This window comes from Lethenteron reissneri, chromosome 20 (assembly GCF_015708825.2).
Source record: "Lethenteron reissneri isolate LAM-NWPU_2019-01 chromosome 20, ASM1570882v1, whole genome shotgun sequence".
NCBI lineage: Eukaryota > Metazoa > Chordata > Hyperoartia > Petromyzontiformes > Petromyzontidae > Lethenteron > Lethenteron reissneri.
In genome coordinates this window covers 5,742,133-5,756,192 of record NC_083798.1, presented here as the reverse complement: position 1 = coordinate 5,756,192, position 14,060 = coordinate 5,742,133, and the positions used below count along the sequence as shown (strand labels likewise).

The following is a 14,060-nucleotide window of genomic DNA, read 5'->3' as shown; positions in this document are numbered from 1 at the left end:
TTGCGTTTCACCTCCACCGCCGACACATTTCTTCGCGAAATGTATGCAAACTCAACCATCGCCCAATGTTGGAATTGGCCAGGCGTGGAAAGGAGGCCGGGCACACTGCGTTTCGTACGCCCTGCAACACAGCCCATTAGCGTTACCATGGCCTCGACGCGCGCGGTGGTCTACACATGAGCCGCGGGGGGAAGGGGATTTTATAAAGCGGCGGTCGTAAGCCATCATGATGAGGCTGCTCGTCGTCTGGCCGTCTGGCCCGGCTGTCCCTAAGCCAGCTTTTAAGCTGTTTAAGCAGGCGGCCCAGACTTTCATCTTGATTACTGATGTGTGGGTGACTTCGCGACAGACCAGATGTGTCAATTTCTAAAATTAAAAGAGTTGTGTTACCGGATTTTGCTCAAGAGCGTACGAGGAATGATTAAAGTCATCATTCTTGCTCATGGAGCTTAAGCAGATCTGTGTTGGCCTCAAGTGCCCTTTCGCCACATTGGATGCAATGCCGAACATCAGCCGTTCTCAAATTCTAGTCCTTATTTCCCCAAGTTCTCCCCAGATGTGTGAAATGTACTGCATGTTACGCGGAACGCTTTACATGTAAATGCAAGATAATGGGCAATGGTGAAAATGTGGCCTTGAGGGAGGAGAATAATAGATGTGGAAACCGGAGGCTTGCAAACCGTTGCACTGCAGACAGGTTTTGCCAGCAATTATGGACATGGGGGTTATCATTTAGTGTAGAATTTCTAGCTATGAGTGACTCATTCTGCCACCTCCCCACCCATTGCTCTCTCTCTCTTGAAGCTCCTAGCAACCCTACCCGCCCACCCCACCAGCCGACCCAGCCTCCCACCAACACCCTCACACCCCATCTCACCTCTCCTCCGAGATTAATCTTCGCCTATTCCTAATGCCCTTTCTAGCTTTTGCCCCCCCCCCCCACCATCCAGCCCGCACTGCTCATCCCACTGCCTGGAGCTTCCAGACAGAACCCAGTCGAACCCAGGATGAGAAGGGGCAATGATAAACACCACAATAGAGATATGTCCCCTTAGCATAGGCACTCGCTGCTGTAGAATATGGGGTGCGGCTGAGAAAAGCAGCTGTATAGAAGAAACGTATGGCCTTTGAACACAAGTGCATGCAGACGATGGTGTCGATTTGTGGCAGGAAACTAAGCGAGTTGGAAGCGCGTCGTAAGAATGCGGCAATAAAGTGTTGTTGGTTTAATCAGGATAAGGGGGTTGTGATGGGGGTGCGAGATGAAGATATTGCCATTGTTGGTGGCACCCAGGGAGAAGCGATTCAGGGGATGGCCTAAATCCATAACAGTGGGAAACTGCAACAGAGGACCTTGAAGGTGAGGTTGTGGACCTTACAACATCTCGGGGAGGGAAGCGACGGAAAGTTGGCATCGCTTGCATTCGTCTTGAGCTTGAGCTAGGCACACGCATCTGTGCATGGAAACGACCAGAGGTGTGGACTCGAGTCATGTGACTTGGACTCGAGTCAGACTCGAGTCATGAATTTGATGACTTCAGACTCGACTTGGACTTGCATAACAATGACTTTGTCCCACCTCTGGAAACGGCACGCATCATCTACACGTGTTTGCGCACTCACATGTGCTGTGGAGTTGATGCATTGCCAACAGACAGGGCACTCATACTCATCGGGTTTTTTAGGATTGTTCTCACTTTTAGTGATTGTGAGGCAGTAGAGCAACGGATTCAATCCATCTGTGGGGAGCATTGGGTGTTATCCCCTTGTACGCAATGTTTTTTTTCCCGCCACAATACCGAGCACTCATTGATGGATTTGACCAAACAAGTCAGGATTGTCCTGCAAAACTATTCAGACTCGGAGAGGCTTACCTGGACCCAGAACTTAACTCAAAGCAATGCTCGGAAATCCACACTTAAAGGCCCACATTGAAATTTGTCAATTATCCCAATGCCGATAAAAAATATATATATGGGCCGCAAATTATTCATTTGGGATTACAGGAAACAACATCGCCCCCTACTGCGAACACTTTGCAGGACTTTTTAGACTCGGTGAGGCTCTTGATTATAAGTATACACAGCTTTAGTTATACACAGTGCCGGATTATCCTAGTAGCAAAAGTAGCTACATATGCTACGGGCCCCGCACTTTAAAGGGCCCCGCGCGAAATGCTTTCAAGCTATCAATTTCAGTTCAGTGATTCTGCACTTGCTCTATTACTATAGTACTATACTGCCTTCAAGTTTGATGAACTACTGGATGTTTAAGGCTGTATAGCAAATGAAAAAAATACTTCATTATGCAAGTACAAAATGTACGTGTTTCATATTTGTGTTTTTTTTTATTTAGGGCCCCTTTTAACATATTCTACAGGCCCCGCACTAGCTTAATCCAGCACTGGTTATTCACATGGCTGTTTGGAGCGGTGGTGCAGTGGTTAGCGCCCTGCGCTATCAACCCAACCACCTGAGTTTGAGTCTAGGCCACGGCTAACACCAGCGGAGATCAATATCTGAACCGGTTCTGCCAACCACTCCCCTGCCACCCACTCGCACTAACCATCGTGGTGAAGTATGGTCAGACAACCACCGTGACTGAAACGTGGTGGAGAGGACTTCATCCAGCAGTGGATGACAAGAGCGGTTGTAAATCAGTGTTAATAATATCGCATGGCACCCTATACAGGATACACAATTTATGCTCAAGAGTACAGTCTATACAATGAGATGTGATGCAGTATATATGGTGATCCATTTATAGATGCCTCACCGAGATATAGCTATGAGTGAAGATTACACAATAATTAGACGTTGTAAGCCAATCAGACTGGCTATTTGGCCCAAACTGTTTCAGGAGGGTGTCTAGATGTATGAAGTGTCTTGAGATTGGTAGAAATACTTGTCGAGAGGTCGTGAACTCGTGTTTTTTTTCCTTTAGAATTCCTCTAATTTTTAGTGAGACGCCTATAAATGGATCGCCCTGTATATATCATTAATAGTACATCCCATTTTTGCGTGTCAATCTCACTGCCCACACCTATACACACCACCACCAAACACCACATCCTTTATATTCATATTCTTGGTTATTTCGGTAAAGTCACGTACAAGGGAAATAATAAAATAATAAAAATATATTACTTCATTATTTCCCTTTTTATTATTTTCCTTTTACGTGACTTTACCGAAAGAACCAAGAATATGAATCCCTGCAGTCACGAAAGCTTAAAATCAAAATTGAACCACATCCTTTCTCATCATCATCCCTATGCAATGCTAGGCTGCTCTCTCTGCCTGAGATTTCGACCAAGACAGCTGGCTCCGTAGGCAGCTGAGACATCACCCCCCCACCCCAACATCAACCCATCCTCTTCCTCCCCCCACCCCAACCACCCCAACCACCCCCACCCCATCGTCCCCGGCTCCTCCAGCTCGCCAGCGCTGCCCGGCGTCCGACACCCGGGGAACGATAAGTCGACATCCGAAGCGGCGGTGCGGCTGCGTCTGGCTCCGGGAACTGTGGGTGCCGGACATTTCTCTATGATTGTTTTCTTTGCGGAGAAATGCTGCAGACCGGCTTGCCTTCGCCGCCAGGTACGTTATGGGGATGTTGGTGTGGCGCTTGATACGGTGTGATGCTGCTGCTGATGATGGTGATGATGATGATGCGCAGGCTGTCGCTGCTGCTGTTAATGGTCGATAGCGGCTATGCTATCCTTTTTGCCGGACGTGCGTGTGTAATCTGTGTGTGTGTGTGTGTTAAATGCTATCATGTGTGCGCTCTCTGTTAGACAATGGACAGAGTGCAACGCGGTGGGGTTATTGTGCGCGTGTGTAGCGGTCTGTGGCCATGTATAATTACACTGCTGGATGAGGCTATCCTGCCCCCGCATGCCATGGGGTGCTGCTGTCAGGGTTATGTGACCATACTTCACCACGCGATGTGAGTGCCGGATGGTTAAAGCAACGGGAATAAGATTCACAGCAACGTTGTTGAATGTGTGTGTCTGTGTATATATCGCGTACGCTTGTGTTCTAAAAAGCTTCAGGGTCAATAAATGTAGTTACGGCATTTACATTGCTTTCATGCAGCAGAGCCGACCGCAATGTATGCTGTGTGTGTCATTGAAATTATTTTTTAAATGACCACTATTGTAATATTAGTGACATACGTACCGAATAGCGAACACATACACACATATTTGAGATCATGGTACACAATTCACGGGGCTGTGGCATATGTTATGCAACATGATGTCAGCTACTTGCATGCTATAGCCCATGCTATGGAGCATGATGTTATAGACACATGCTATGGCATATGCCCGTTGCTACGGAACGTGATACACAATCATGCTATGGCGTATTCTATTGCTATGTGACCTGTCGAACAATCGTTGCCGTGGCATATTCCATTGCTACGGAATAATGATGACAAATACACGCATGCTGTATTGCTACGGAACATCGTGCTAGATGGATACGCGCTATGGCGGTGTGCTGCTGTGTGTGTGTGTGTTCTGTGTTCGTTCTGTGGGTGGTTGTACCACCGTTGTCCGTTACGCGGAGCTGCTGGTGTAGCAGGGCACCCAGAGAGAGATGAGCTCATTGGCATTCTCTTAACCAGCACTGCGCCTCTGATCAATTCCCATTTGTAAATTGCTCTTGATTTAGAAGAAGAAGAATAAAAAGCCTTAAGGCCAGCGTACGTATACAACTGGCGTGTTCTTTTCAATCGCATCGTACCGCGGGCTTTGTTTTAATGTTCATTTGGCGATGCGTAATTATTATTTTTTGGAGAGCGATCATTCATTTGCATTGCGTAATGACAGCCACCGTTATGATGATGACGATGGCGACGATGTGAGATTGTCATCTGCACTGTGTGTCGTCGGGCGATAGAGCGTTTCGATAGCGCACAGCATGCACATCCAGAGTACACGCGTGGTAGGCTGTCTTGTGTGTGTGACATCTCGTATCGTATACACGGTCGACCCATGGCACTGAGTCTGGCGCCGTGACCTCCTGCCAGCGGGCGTTCGACACTTCACGTGGCCTCAACGTGCACCCAGCCTGGCACAAGCGCCGTGGTGACGGCACCGCCACTTGGTGGCGAATGGCGATTGTTGTTGTATAGGATACACATACGGCATACACGTGTGTAAACATACAGTATACACGTGTGTGTATTGTAAACGTGGGATATGTATCGTATGGGAAACACCATGTTAGTATACACGTGTTACACGTGTACAGTAACAGTGTGTGTGTGTGTTTGATCCACCTTGTGTCGTGTGCACGGGGACATTTACAATGTACCGCCTATTGTATATTCGCCTATTGTATGACTTAGCCCGTCCTACACACCAAATCAATCATCCGTATCATTCGTACGAGTATGCACCCCCGTCACACCTGCACACCCGCCCCCCCCCCCCCCGGCCGCACTCTTTAAAGGTCAACAACGCGCGTGCACCTCCGGTGATCACGGTTGCCCACGCACTGTGCGAAAGAAGTTCCTCCTACATTACCCGCCGGGTCCCCCCGCCGCGTCCGGAGGACACCCTCCACACTCAACCACTCACCTGACCCTCACCCCCTCCACCCACCCACCACCACCACCCACCCACCACTCTCGCCAGACAACGGGGCACGTGGCATAACAGCGCCTTGCATAACACGAGAGGCGTCGCCACGTGATGTGAATGCGACAGGACGAGAGAGCGATTGTGCGGCGCGTTTCATGGATCGCATCCAAAGTGGCGCGCGCGCTGCACTGCCACTCGTTGTTTCGTAGTCCAAGTCGTGTGTCTCATCATCGGCCGTGTGCTATTCATAATACCGGGGTGCCTGTCCGTGCCGTCATGTGCCCCTGCACGTTCGGCCCAGTTTGTACCAATCCACTGCTGGATGAGGGCCTCCCCACCCCCCAACGACTAACGGGCTGGATGAGGATATTTGCTCCAACTTCACGCCAAGTGAGTGTGCGGTTGGACGGAGGTGGGGAGTGGAATGCAGGGCAACGGTGGATTTTTTCCCCCTGCACGCTCCAGTGTGCTATACCCACGTCGTCTCTTCAACACACGTCTTTGGCGCCTCGTTTTCACCCATCCAAGCGCGTATCCCACAGGCTTGCCGCGGCTTAGCTTTGGGGGGATCTGACGATTCTTCTGGGTCATTTGTGTCACCATAGTTGGGCCCACATTCTCGCCGTGTTTAATCCGGGATGTTAGCGCCCGCCCATCTTTGACTTTGCTGTGTAATTGAACTGTAACTGTGTGGGTGCGTTCTAAGCTACCAGGAACACCGTCTCCCCGTGCCGTTTATCATTCCGTTATTCCCCTTGGACTTTAGTTGCCTATTGCCGCCGACTGCCTCGGGAATCAAATACGGCACGTTTGAGTGTTGATTGTATTAATGTAGAAATCGTCAGCAGCAACGAGATATCCACTGCTGGATGAGAGGCTTCCCAAATCCGTGGCCATTTCCTGCGATCCTGCGATGGAATAATTATCCAACAAGCACCAGCACACGAATCGAGTTAATCGCTCCATCTCCTCGATGGGCATTCTCTTGGACGCATTCCATTTCTTCGCTGCATATCCTTGATTTGTCTTGATCTCATCGGCCATCATCTATTACAGCGACGTGTCCTGCCCAAGCACCGATAGATATAATACCTGGTCGAGGTATTAAATTAAAATCACGTTTTTAGTCCATAATAGAGGGTTTTTTTGTGGTTAGATCGCCTAAATATAAACGTTTCGTTATATGTACGTGAGCAGGAAGAAGAAAAACATGTATTAATAATTAATAAATAAAATTTACTTCAAGAATAACCAATAAAAATGTGTGTGAATGCCAGTGTTCAACTGCTCTTTAGAAATGTTTTTTTTAGTTTTTAGTGTGTTGACCTTCCCCGCACCTCCGATTAGCACGGTTGGCTACGTACGGTGCGAAATAAGTTCAACACACATACAGTGTTAAGAGAAATTAAATCGCCCTATGCGTCCTGACTTTTGGGTCACCCAGTCTATTCATTGTACATACACGTGGCGCGTGTTTTTGGTGTGTGTGTGCAAGTGGCGGTGATCTCGGGGTGGGCTAACGAGGCTAAGAAGGCGTTGAACGAGGCGGTCGACGGCATGCGGCATCGATTTCGTGGATTCGCTCTCCGCTCCCCCGCTTGCCCCTCGTCGTTGACCAGACACAATTACGCACGCGAAACCTTTGACAGCTCACAACTCTCCGCGAATCGATAGCGGCTGTTGCTTTTCCTGTTGCATAATTACCCCTGACGCGTTGGCGCTGTGGGCACCGTAAACCAACACCGTGTGCGAAAAGTTTAAAGGATGAGCTTGGCAACACCCCGAAGTGGCGTTAAAGGCGGGAGGGGCTGAGTGTTAGAGGCTGGTTGACTCGCTAGGGATATGGAAAGTACTGGTGGCTGGTAGGGATGCTGAGGAGTAAGGCTAATACTGGCGGCTGTATATCTGCTTAGGTGTAGGGCTAGTACTAGTATCTGGATGGTTAGTTGGTTAGAATTAGGGTTTGGTTGACTATTTTGCTTCGCCTGAACACTATAACTCATCTTCCCTCGTCATTGCATCACACGGTTTTGCTTATTTCAGTTTTCCAATGGGTTTTGTTTCTGGCTCATGGCTTAACTAGCATGACGTGGGTTTGTGTGTGCAGCCATGGGTTAATAGGTGTCTTATAGACTCTGCAGGAGGCATCTGCCACAAGCTGCATTGCCGTCATTGAGCTACAGCAATGATGACAGAAGGCACACAGACTGACCACACACAGACACGTACAGATGGGTGGGATGGGCAGTAAGCTTCGGATTTGAGAAAATTTTGGAAAATACGCACAGACGTAAGAAATATTTAGGCTAATTTCAAAAACCCAGGGATAGTAACAACGTGGAGGAAGCCTTCATCCAGCAGTGAATAGATCATGGCTGATGGTGATGTATTCGCCACTGCTTGAAAGGGCTCGCAGTGTTGACTCTACTGTGGACTCTTGTGTTGCGAGGTCTAACTCCGCAGGACGAGTCTCATTCGCGTGCCCGTAATGTCATCGCTGTCTGTTTGAAATCCACCAGACCATGCACTCTTGGCTGCCGTCCCATCATCTATTCACACAGTAACGGCAAAGGTGCAGCCCTGCAATTGCCTGCTCGTGCCACTGCTTACAGAAGGGCTTCCACTGCACAGAGAGAGAGATCTCCTCGAGTGTATGTTGGTCTACCCCTCCTCCCATTGTAGCCAATCGTCTTGGGACAGGTGGAAACACCCACACTTTACCCTACCACACGGGACCTGCTGATTGACTAATTGTGCTGTACCCAGCTATACTGTGAGGTGGACAGAGGTGTGGGGTCAATCAACTCGGCTATTGTTTCAAACTGCATCGCGCCTGGCGGTTGGATTGAACCGGCAACCTCCTAATTGCGAGTCGAGTGCGCTGACCATTGCACCACGGTGACACCATCGTCTGTCTCATTTAGCATCACACCCCAAGTGAGATTCATTACTTTGGTTTTCACTGATGATGGGGAATGTATATTGTTAATAATTTAGTTCAAGACTCGAGTGAAACCGATCAACCCCTTGGGGCTGTACATTATTTGGGATGTAAATTCTAGTAAGTGTGCTCTGGTTTGTTCTAATCGTAGACTTTGAATATATCTGTACCGAATTCAATTGCCTAGAATGTCGTTATAGCCTACGACACCCATTCAGTCAGGAGCGCCTATTTCCCTTGCAGCAGTCTGCACTGGAGATGTAGTGCAGCGCGGAGTTTGTTGCGACACGAAGCATGGTTCAGTGTGTGGTGTAATTTCCCCTCCGTGCAGTGGGCCTGCATTTTGCCCCTTTTACCCTGGCAGCATGACGCAAGCATCGTCGCTGTTGTATGAACTGCGTTGCTCTATACAGTTCTAGGTATTTAAAGCAATTGTATCAATTATTAACATAAGAACGTCTCGCCGAGCCTTTAGGGACACTATTTTTTGTCAAAGCGGGGTCCTGCTCTCCTGGGATGTGTGGCCAATTCTTCCAATAACGAGCGCTTGGCTTCATGTGGAGGACACCAAGAGAAGACGGAGAACACCCAGCAACCACCACGCACACGAGCGGGTGACACTCGGTAGCCGCGCTGCCATGGTCTGAACCACCTTCACAGTCCCATGCCTACAATGTCTGGCAAGATCTGGAGGTACATTAAACCAGCCAAGTGCAGGACTCAACTCGGTTCAACCATGCTCAGCTTCTGAGGTTAGATGATATCAGGAAAATAAATAAAATCGTAATCAACGACTTCCATTTGTGGAATTTGCAAGCGCACAACAGCACCGTTAAGATAGAAAACTATGCAGATGCCTGATTTGTGTGTATGGAATGTGGTTATGTAAATAGCTTTGATTACTTAATATTTCATTTGCAAGTTATTACACCAGGTTCACTTTGAAATAGTAAGGCTTGATCTATGGTGACGTTAGAGTAATCTCTTTGATTTGTATTTGTTCCAGCAACCAAATGACCTTATTAGCGAGGTATCATGTGACTACTTACTTACGTGTAGGTCATGGAATTGGTTGTATTAGGAAGATAATGGGTTCTCTATGGTTCAGTGTGGTCGATCATTGAACTGTGTTACTATAATAATGACAACGTTAATTTACATATTATCCCCGGAAAAGCCTCACTTGGTAGTCTCGTTATTGTGTTTTTTTAATGCGTAAAAAGATAATTTTTCTTTGGATAGTTCAGTAATGTCTCTTTTGAGTATTTGTACACATTTGAGGCAACGGAGAAAAACAATTTATACAGAACGAGGCAAGAACACTCCAAAGTCTACATCGGTCAGGTTTACAAAAATGTTTAACTCTACTGCTCCTTAAAGGCCTTCCTCTATGTATTAGCTTGTGCACATGATGTACCGTATGTTTGTTGAACTTCTTTCGCACGCCATCTCCATCGACCCGACGTCTTTGCTGTAGAGCACCCGTGCTCCATCACACCTTGCCGATCGTGGTGTTGTTGTTGTTGCTACATGGCTGGCTAAGGCGCAGCCCTGCAATTTCTCACTCACGCCACTGCTGGCGGAATGGACCTCCGCTAGAGAAAGGGAGAGAGAGCTCTAGATTGGCCCCTTCATAATGTATTTGGCCTACTCTTCCTTGCTGGCCATATTTTTTTGGTAGATGTGGGCATACCCACACTTTACTCCACCGCGTGCGAGCTGCTAATTTGCTGTGGTTGTACCCATTTATACTGCTGGATAAACAGAGGTGGGCGGGAGGGATGGGGAGAAAACTCACCCCATTGTTTCAACGGCGGCGCTGGAAAATTACCTCTAGATTGCTAACCGTTACACCACGGCAGCTTCCTATTTTTATTACCGTTACAAATATAAAATAATTGTCCTGTATACAACCACTCTAGATCCCCTTCCTTTCCTTGGGCTAGCACCGCTATAAATGGTGTTGTCTGATTAATTCAAGCACAGCCATATATTTAGATAAGTGGTCTTCCGCTGTGCTTTTTTATAGATTCAATATATTCCTCCGTGGCACATAATCCATATCCCTACACATAGTATTAGAGGAGCGATGATTGTGCGCTTGATTCGCCAACGGAGTCTCCGTAACCCGGGTCACCTCCGTGATCCGCGGAGGGCGAGACGCCGCGCCCACTTGCGCTTTCATTATAAAACAGAGCGCGGCTCGCCGGAGGTTATGAGGGTTAGATGCATGATGCAGGACACCCCGCGTAGGTGCAGGGCCACTCTCGTAGCGGACCCCCGGCCCTCTCTGACTTGATACACTCGGCCCTCCCAAAGTGTGTTTTTTTTTCGGGTTGTATTGTACGTCAGAGGTCGCAACCGGGTACACGATACCCGTATCCTACCCGATACCCGGCTACCCGAACACGGCCGGGTACGGGTACCCGTTTGCGACCCTGGTGCGGCCGGGTACGGGTATGGGTAGGCCGTGAGTCACCGGTGAGTAACCGTTTGTCACTCATTTCGGGTAGGGTACAGGTACGGGTAGCGTACCCTGGTGCGGCCGGGTACCGGTACGGGTAAGGAATCAAAACCCGTTTGTGACCTCTGACATGCGTTCTGCGGCGCGATGTCCGACGTGTCACTCCGGACGCTGGGATATTATATATTTTTGTGTACAGGAACTGAATTGATCGGTGTGTGTCGAACCCCGTGCAGGCGCACTGTTGCGTCAGCTTTTTGGCTCAGGTCTGATGGTGAAAATACCTTAGTTTGGGTTATTAAAGCATTTGGAGATCTCTCATGAATCCTGAGAATTATGTCTAATTTGTGTAATATAGAATCAGCTGTGAAGCCAATAGAGATTATATATCCTCCAAGGTATTCTTGAAAGTAAATGAAATAACTAATGGACAAGGGTCTGTTTCACGAAAATGCAATAAAGCAGCATTTTAGTCCATCGGCATAGGGGGCCTTCTTGGCGAATGTTCTTTTGATCATTGTTGAAGCAGAACTCTCGACCGGTTCTACTTTCTGTGTCTCTGAAGCAGAATGTGGCCTGTTGACCAAATGCTGCTGGGTTGCCTCATTGCATAAGCAGGGCCTCTCCACATGGGGCCCATTAAGCACATAATTGCGTTTTATTTCTATCATTGTTTCTCACCGGCATTCGAAAACAAGGTTTTGTAAAATACACGCGGCAGTAATCTGCCACAAATTAAATGGAAGACTTGAAAAAAAAATCACTGGGACCCCAATGGCCCACTGTTGAGGTGATTCTAATCATGATGACAGGTCAAGATCATCGTCATCATCATCGTGTCCTTGATTTATTGCCAGGTGAGAGCCCACTGAGACCCAGAGTCTCTCTGGCTGCTGATGCACACCGACATCGACACACGCAGCGTCTAACACCGTCGAGCGTTTCGCATGCATTTCGTTTCATTCCGTTCATTCATCCCTCTCAGAAGCTACTTAATGATTTTCCAAAGAGAGTCTATGTTTGCATATGAACTTCACCCCGCTACTCTCTCTCTCTCTCTCTAATCTCATTGTTTGCCCTTAACAGGAAGGGGCGACAGGGCATCCTCATTAGCGCGATGCTTTATCTTGGGCTCACACACATTTATTTTCTAGCCAATGGCAATTCTCGTTATCGTCGAGATGATGTTGGTTAAACTGGGTGCTTCCCATACAGAAGCAACTCAACAGTCGCAAGTACCGTGTTGTATATTTGGAGTTTGCATGTTCTCCCCGTGGTCGCGTGGATTTTTCTCCGAGTCCTCCGTTTTGTTCCCTCCACATTTAGAAGCACGCGGTTTAGACTATTTGGCTGCTTCGATTTAAAGCTTTCGTGACTGAAGGGATTCATCTTCTTGGTTCTTTCGGTAAAGTCACGTAGAATGGAATTAATAAAATAAAACATAAAACATAATAAGCAGCCGTCCTCAGGTGAAGAACAGGTCTGTCATTCAGTCTCTGTCTTCTCGACAGACCTGTTCTTCACCTGAGGACGGCTGCTTGCGTTGTGGCCGAAACGTCGTGAGAATTATTTTATTATGTTTTATTATTTATTTTATTATTTCCATTCTACGTGACTTTACCGAAAGAACCAAGAAGATATTTGGCTGCTATAGACTTCCACGTGATAAGCCCGCTTGGTTGAGCTGTCATTTGTGGCCATGTCGTTTCTGAAAAACGAGCTATCCAGCTCAGTGGAGCCTTACCTCGTAAAAACTAAAAATATTTTTAGTTTAAAACACACCACACGCAACGAGACTTTGATGACGTTGCAAAGTGCGCCGTTCCGTGATGAATCACACGATAGGTCCTCGCGTGATCACGGTGCACGAGCACACTCCGGTCTACCCAGAAGCGACGCTGTTATATAATATTAGTAATAAAAAAAATAATGATGATAAGTGTTCGTTGAATTATGCTGCGTCCTCACATCCACACGCGCATGCCGTTGCCCTGACGACAGACTGCCGTGCGCGTGATTTGCGCTCGTGTGCTCCCGTCCGCGAGCAATCCCACGGACGACGGGTTTCGTGCTATCCTCCGCTTGGCCATTCTCTGCCTTTACTGTGCTTAGGCTGACTCAGCTAAAAAAATAAATATGGGTTCTTCGGGGTTTGTAGTTCCGTGGCTTAACATCGGTGGTGAGTGATATATGAGCCAGTCCACCGCCTCTCTTACCTCCTTCGCCAAACTAAACTGACCAGCGTGGTGAAGTATGGTCAAACAGCCCCGAATAAATGATGCTGCGAGTGGAGGCCTTCAAGATGCTGTCATTTGTGTTTATGACTTTTATTTCGTGCAGTGATGGTGCTGGCCACACCAATCATCTGGTGGACTGCCTGTCCCAATAGGCGCATCCCTTGTGCTGCTGGCAGAGGCTGCTGCAATTGTGTCGATTTTGAGCTCAAAAGCACATTTCGGCTCGTGTTCCGCATTCACTTAAACCTGTTTGTGCCCGTGTGTGCCTTCATGGGCACCCACAATCAACACTTTCCCCGTCAGTCTGCAAGACTGGACAGGACTCGTTGTCTTTATGTGTTCGTGTGTGCAAGCGAGTGTGTGTGCATGCATTTGTGTGATGGTGGTGCAAGCGGTTCGCACGCTGTGCTGCGAACCCCAGCAAAATTGCTTAAATTCTCAGTCGTGGCTTACATCAGTGGTGATTGATATCTGAACCAGTCCTGGGTCTCCCCCCCCCCCCCCGCCTTAGGTAGAGTCAGCCTTAAATGAGGACCCAGTGCGGTGTTTAAATGTCGGCACCGGGTAGAGAAAGGTGGCCGGGCATGGTTCTGGCTATCACCCACCCTGTCAAACGCGAACAGCACTTTGCTTAACATCTACGTTGAAAACGTATTTCTTTAGAACTACCTTTTTGTCTGTAGCTTGTTGTCCTTCCCCCGCACTTCTGATGAACTCGGTTGGCTATTTACGTTGCGAAAGAAGTTCTGCATACACACACAACAATTCCGCGAGGCTCTCTGTGGTTATCTTGCTTTATATTGTTTTGTAACGCTGCTCACTCCA

General features: G+C 48.0%; 1 protein-coding gene across 1 annotated transcript in view; it reads left to right on the top strand.

Moving 5' to 3' along the window:
* Window positions 1–3,452: 3,452 nt before the first annotated feature.
* TMEM108 (transmembrane protein 108) overlaps window positions 3,453–14,060 on the top strand; it is a 55,682-nt gene continuing 45,074 nt past the window's right edge. Inside the window, exon 1 of the mRNA XM_061554648.1 lies at window positions 3,453–3,599. Coding sequence (XP_061410632.1) covers window positions 3,569–3,599 — 31 coding nt within the window. The 5' untranslated portion in view covers window positions 3,453–3,568. The remainder of the gene's footprint in view (window positions 3,600–14,060) is intronic.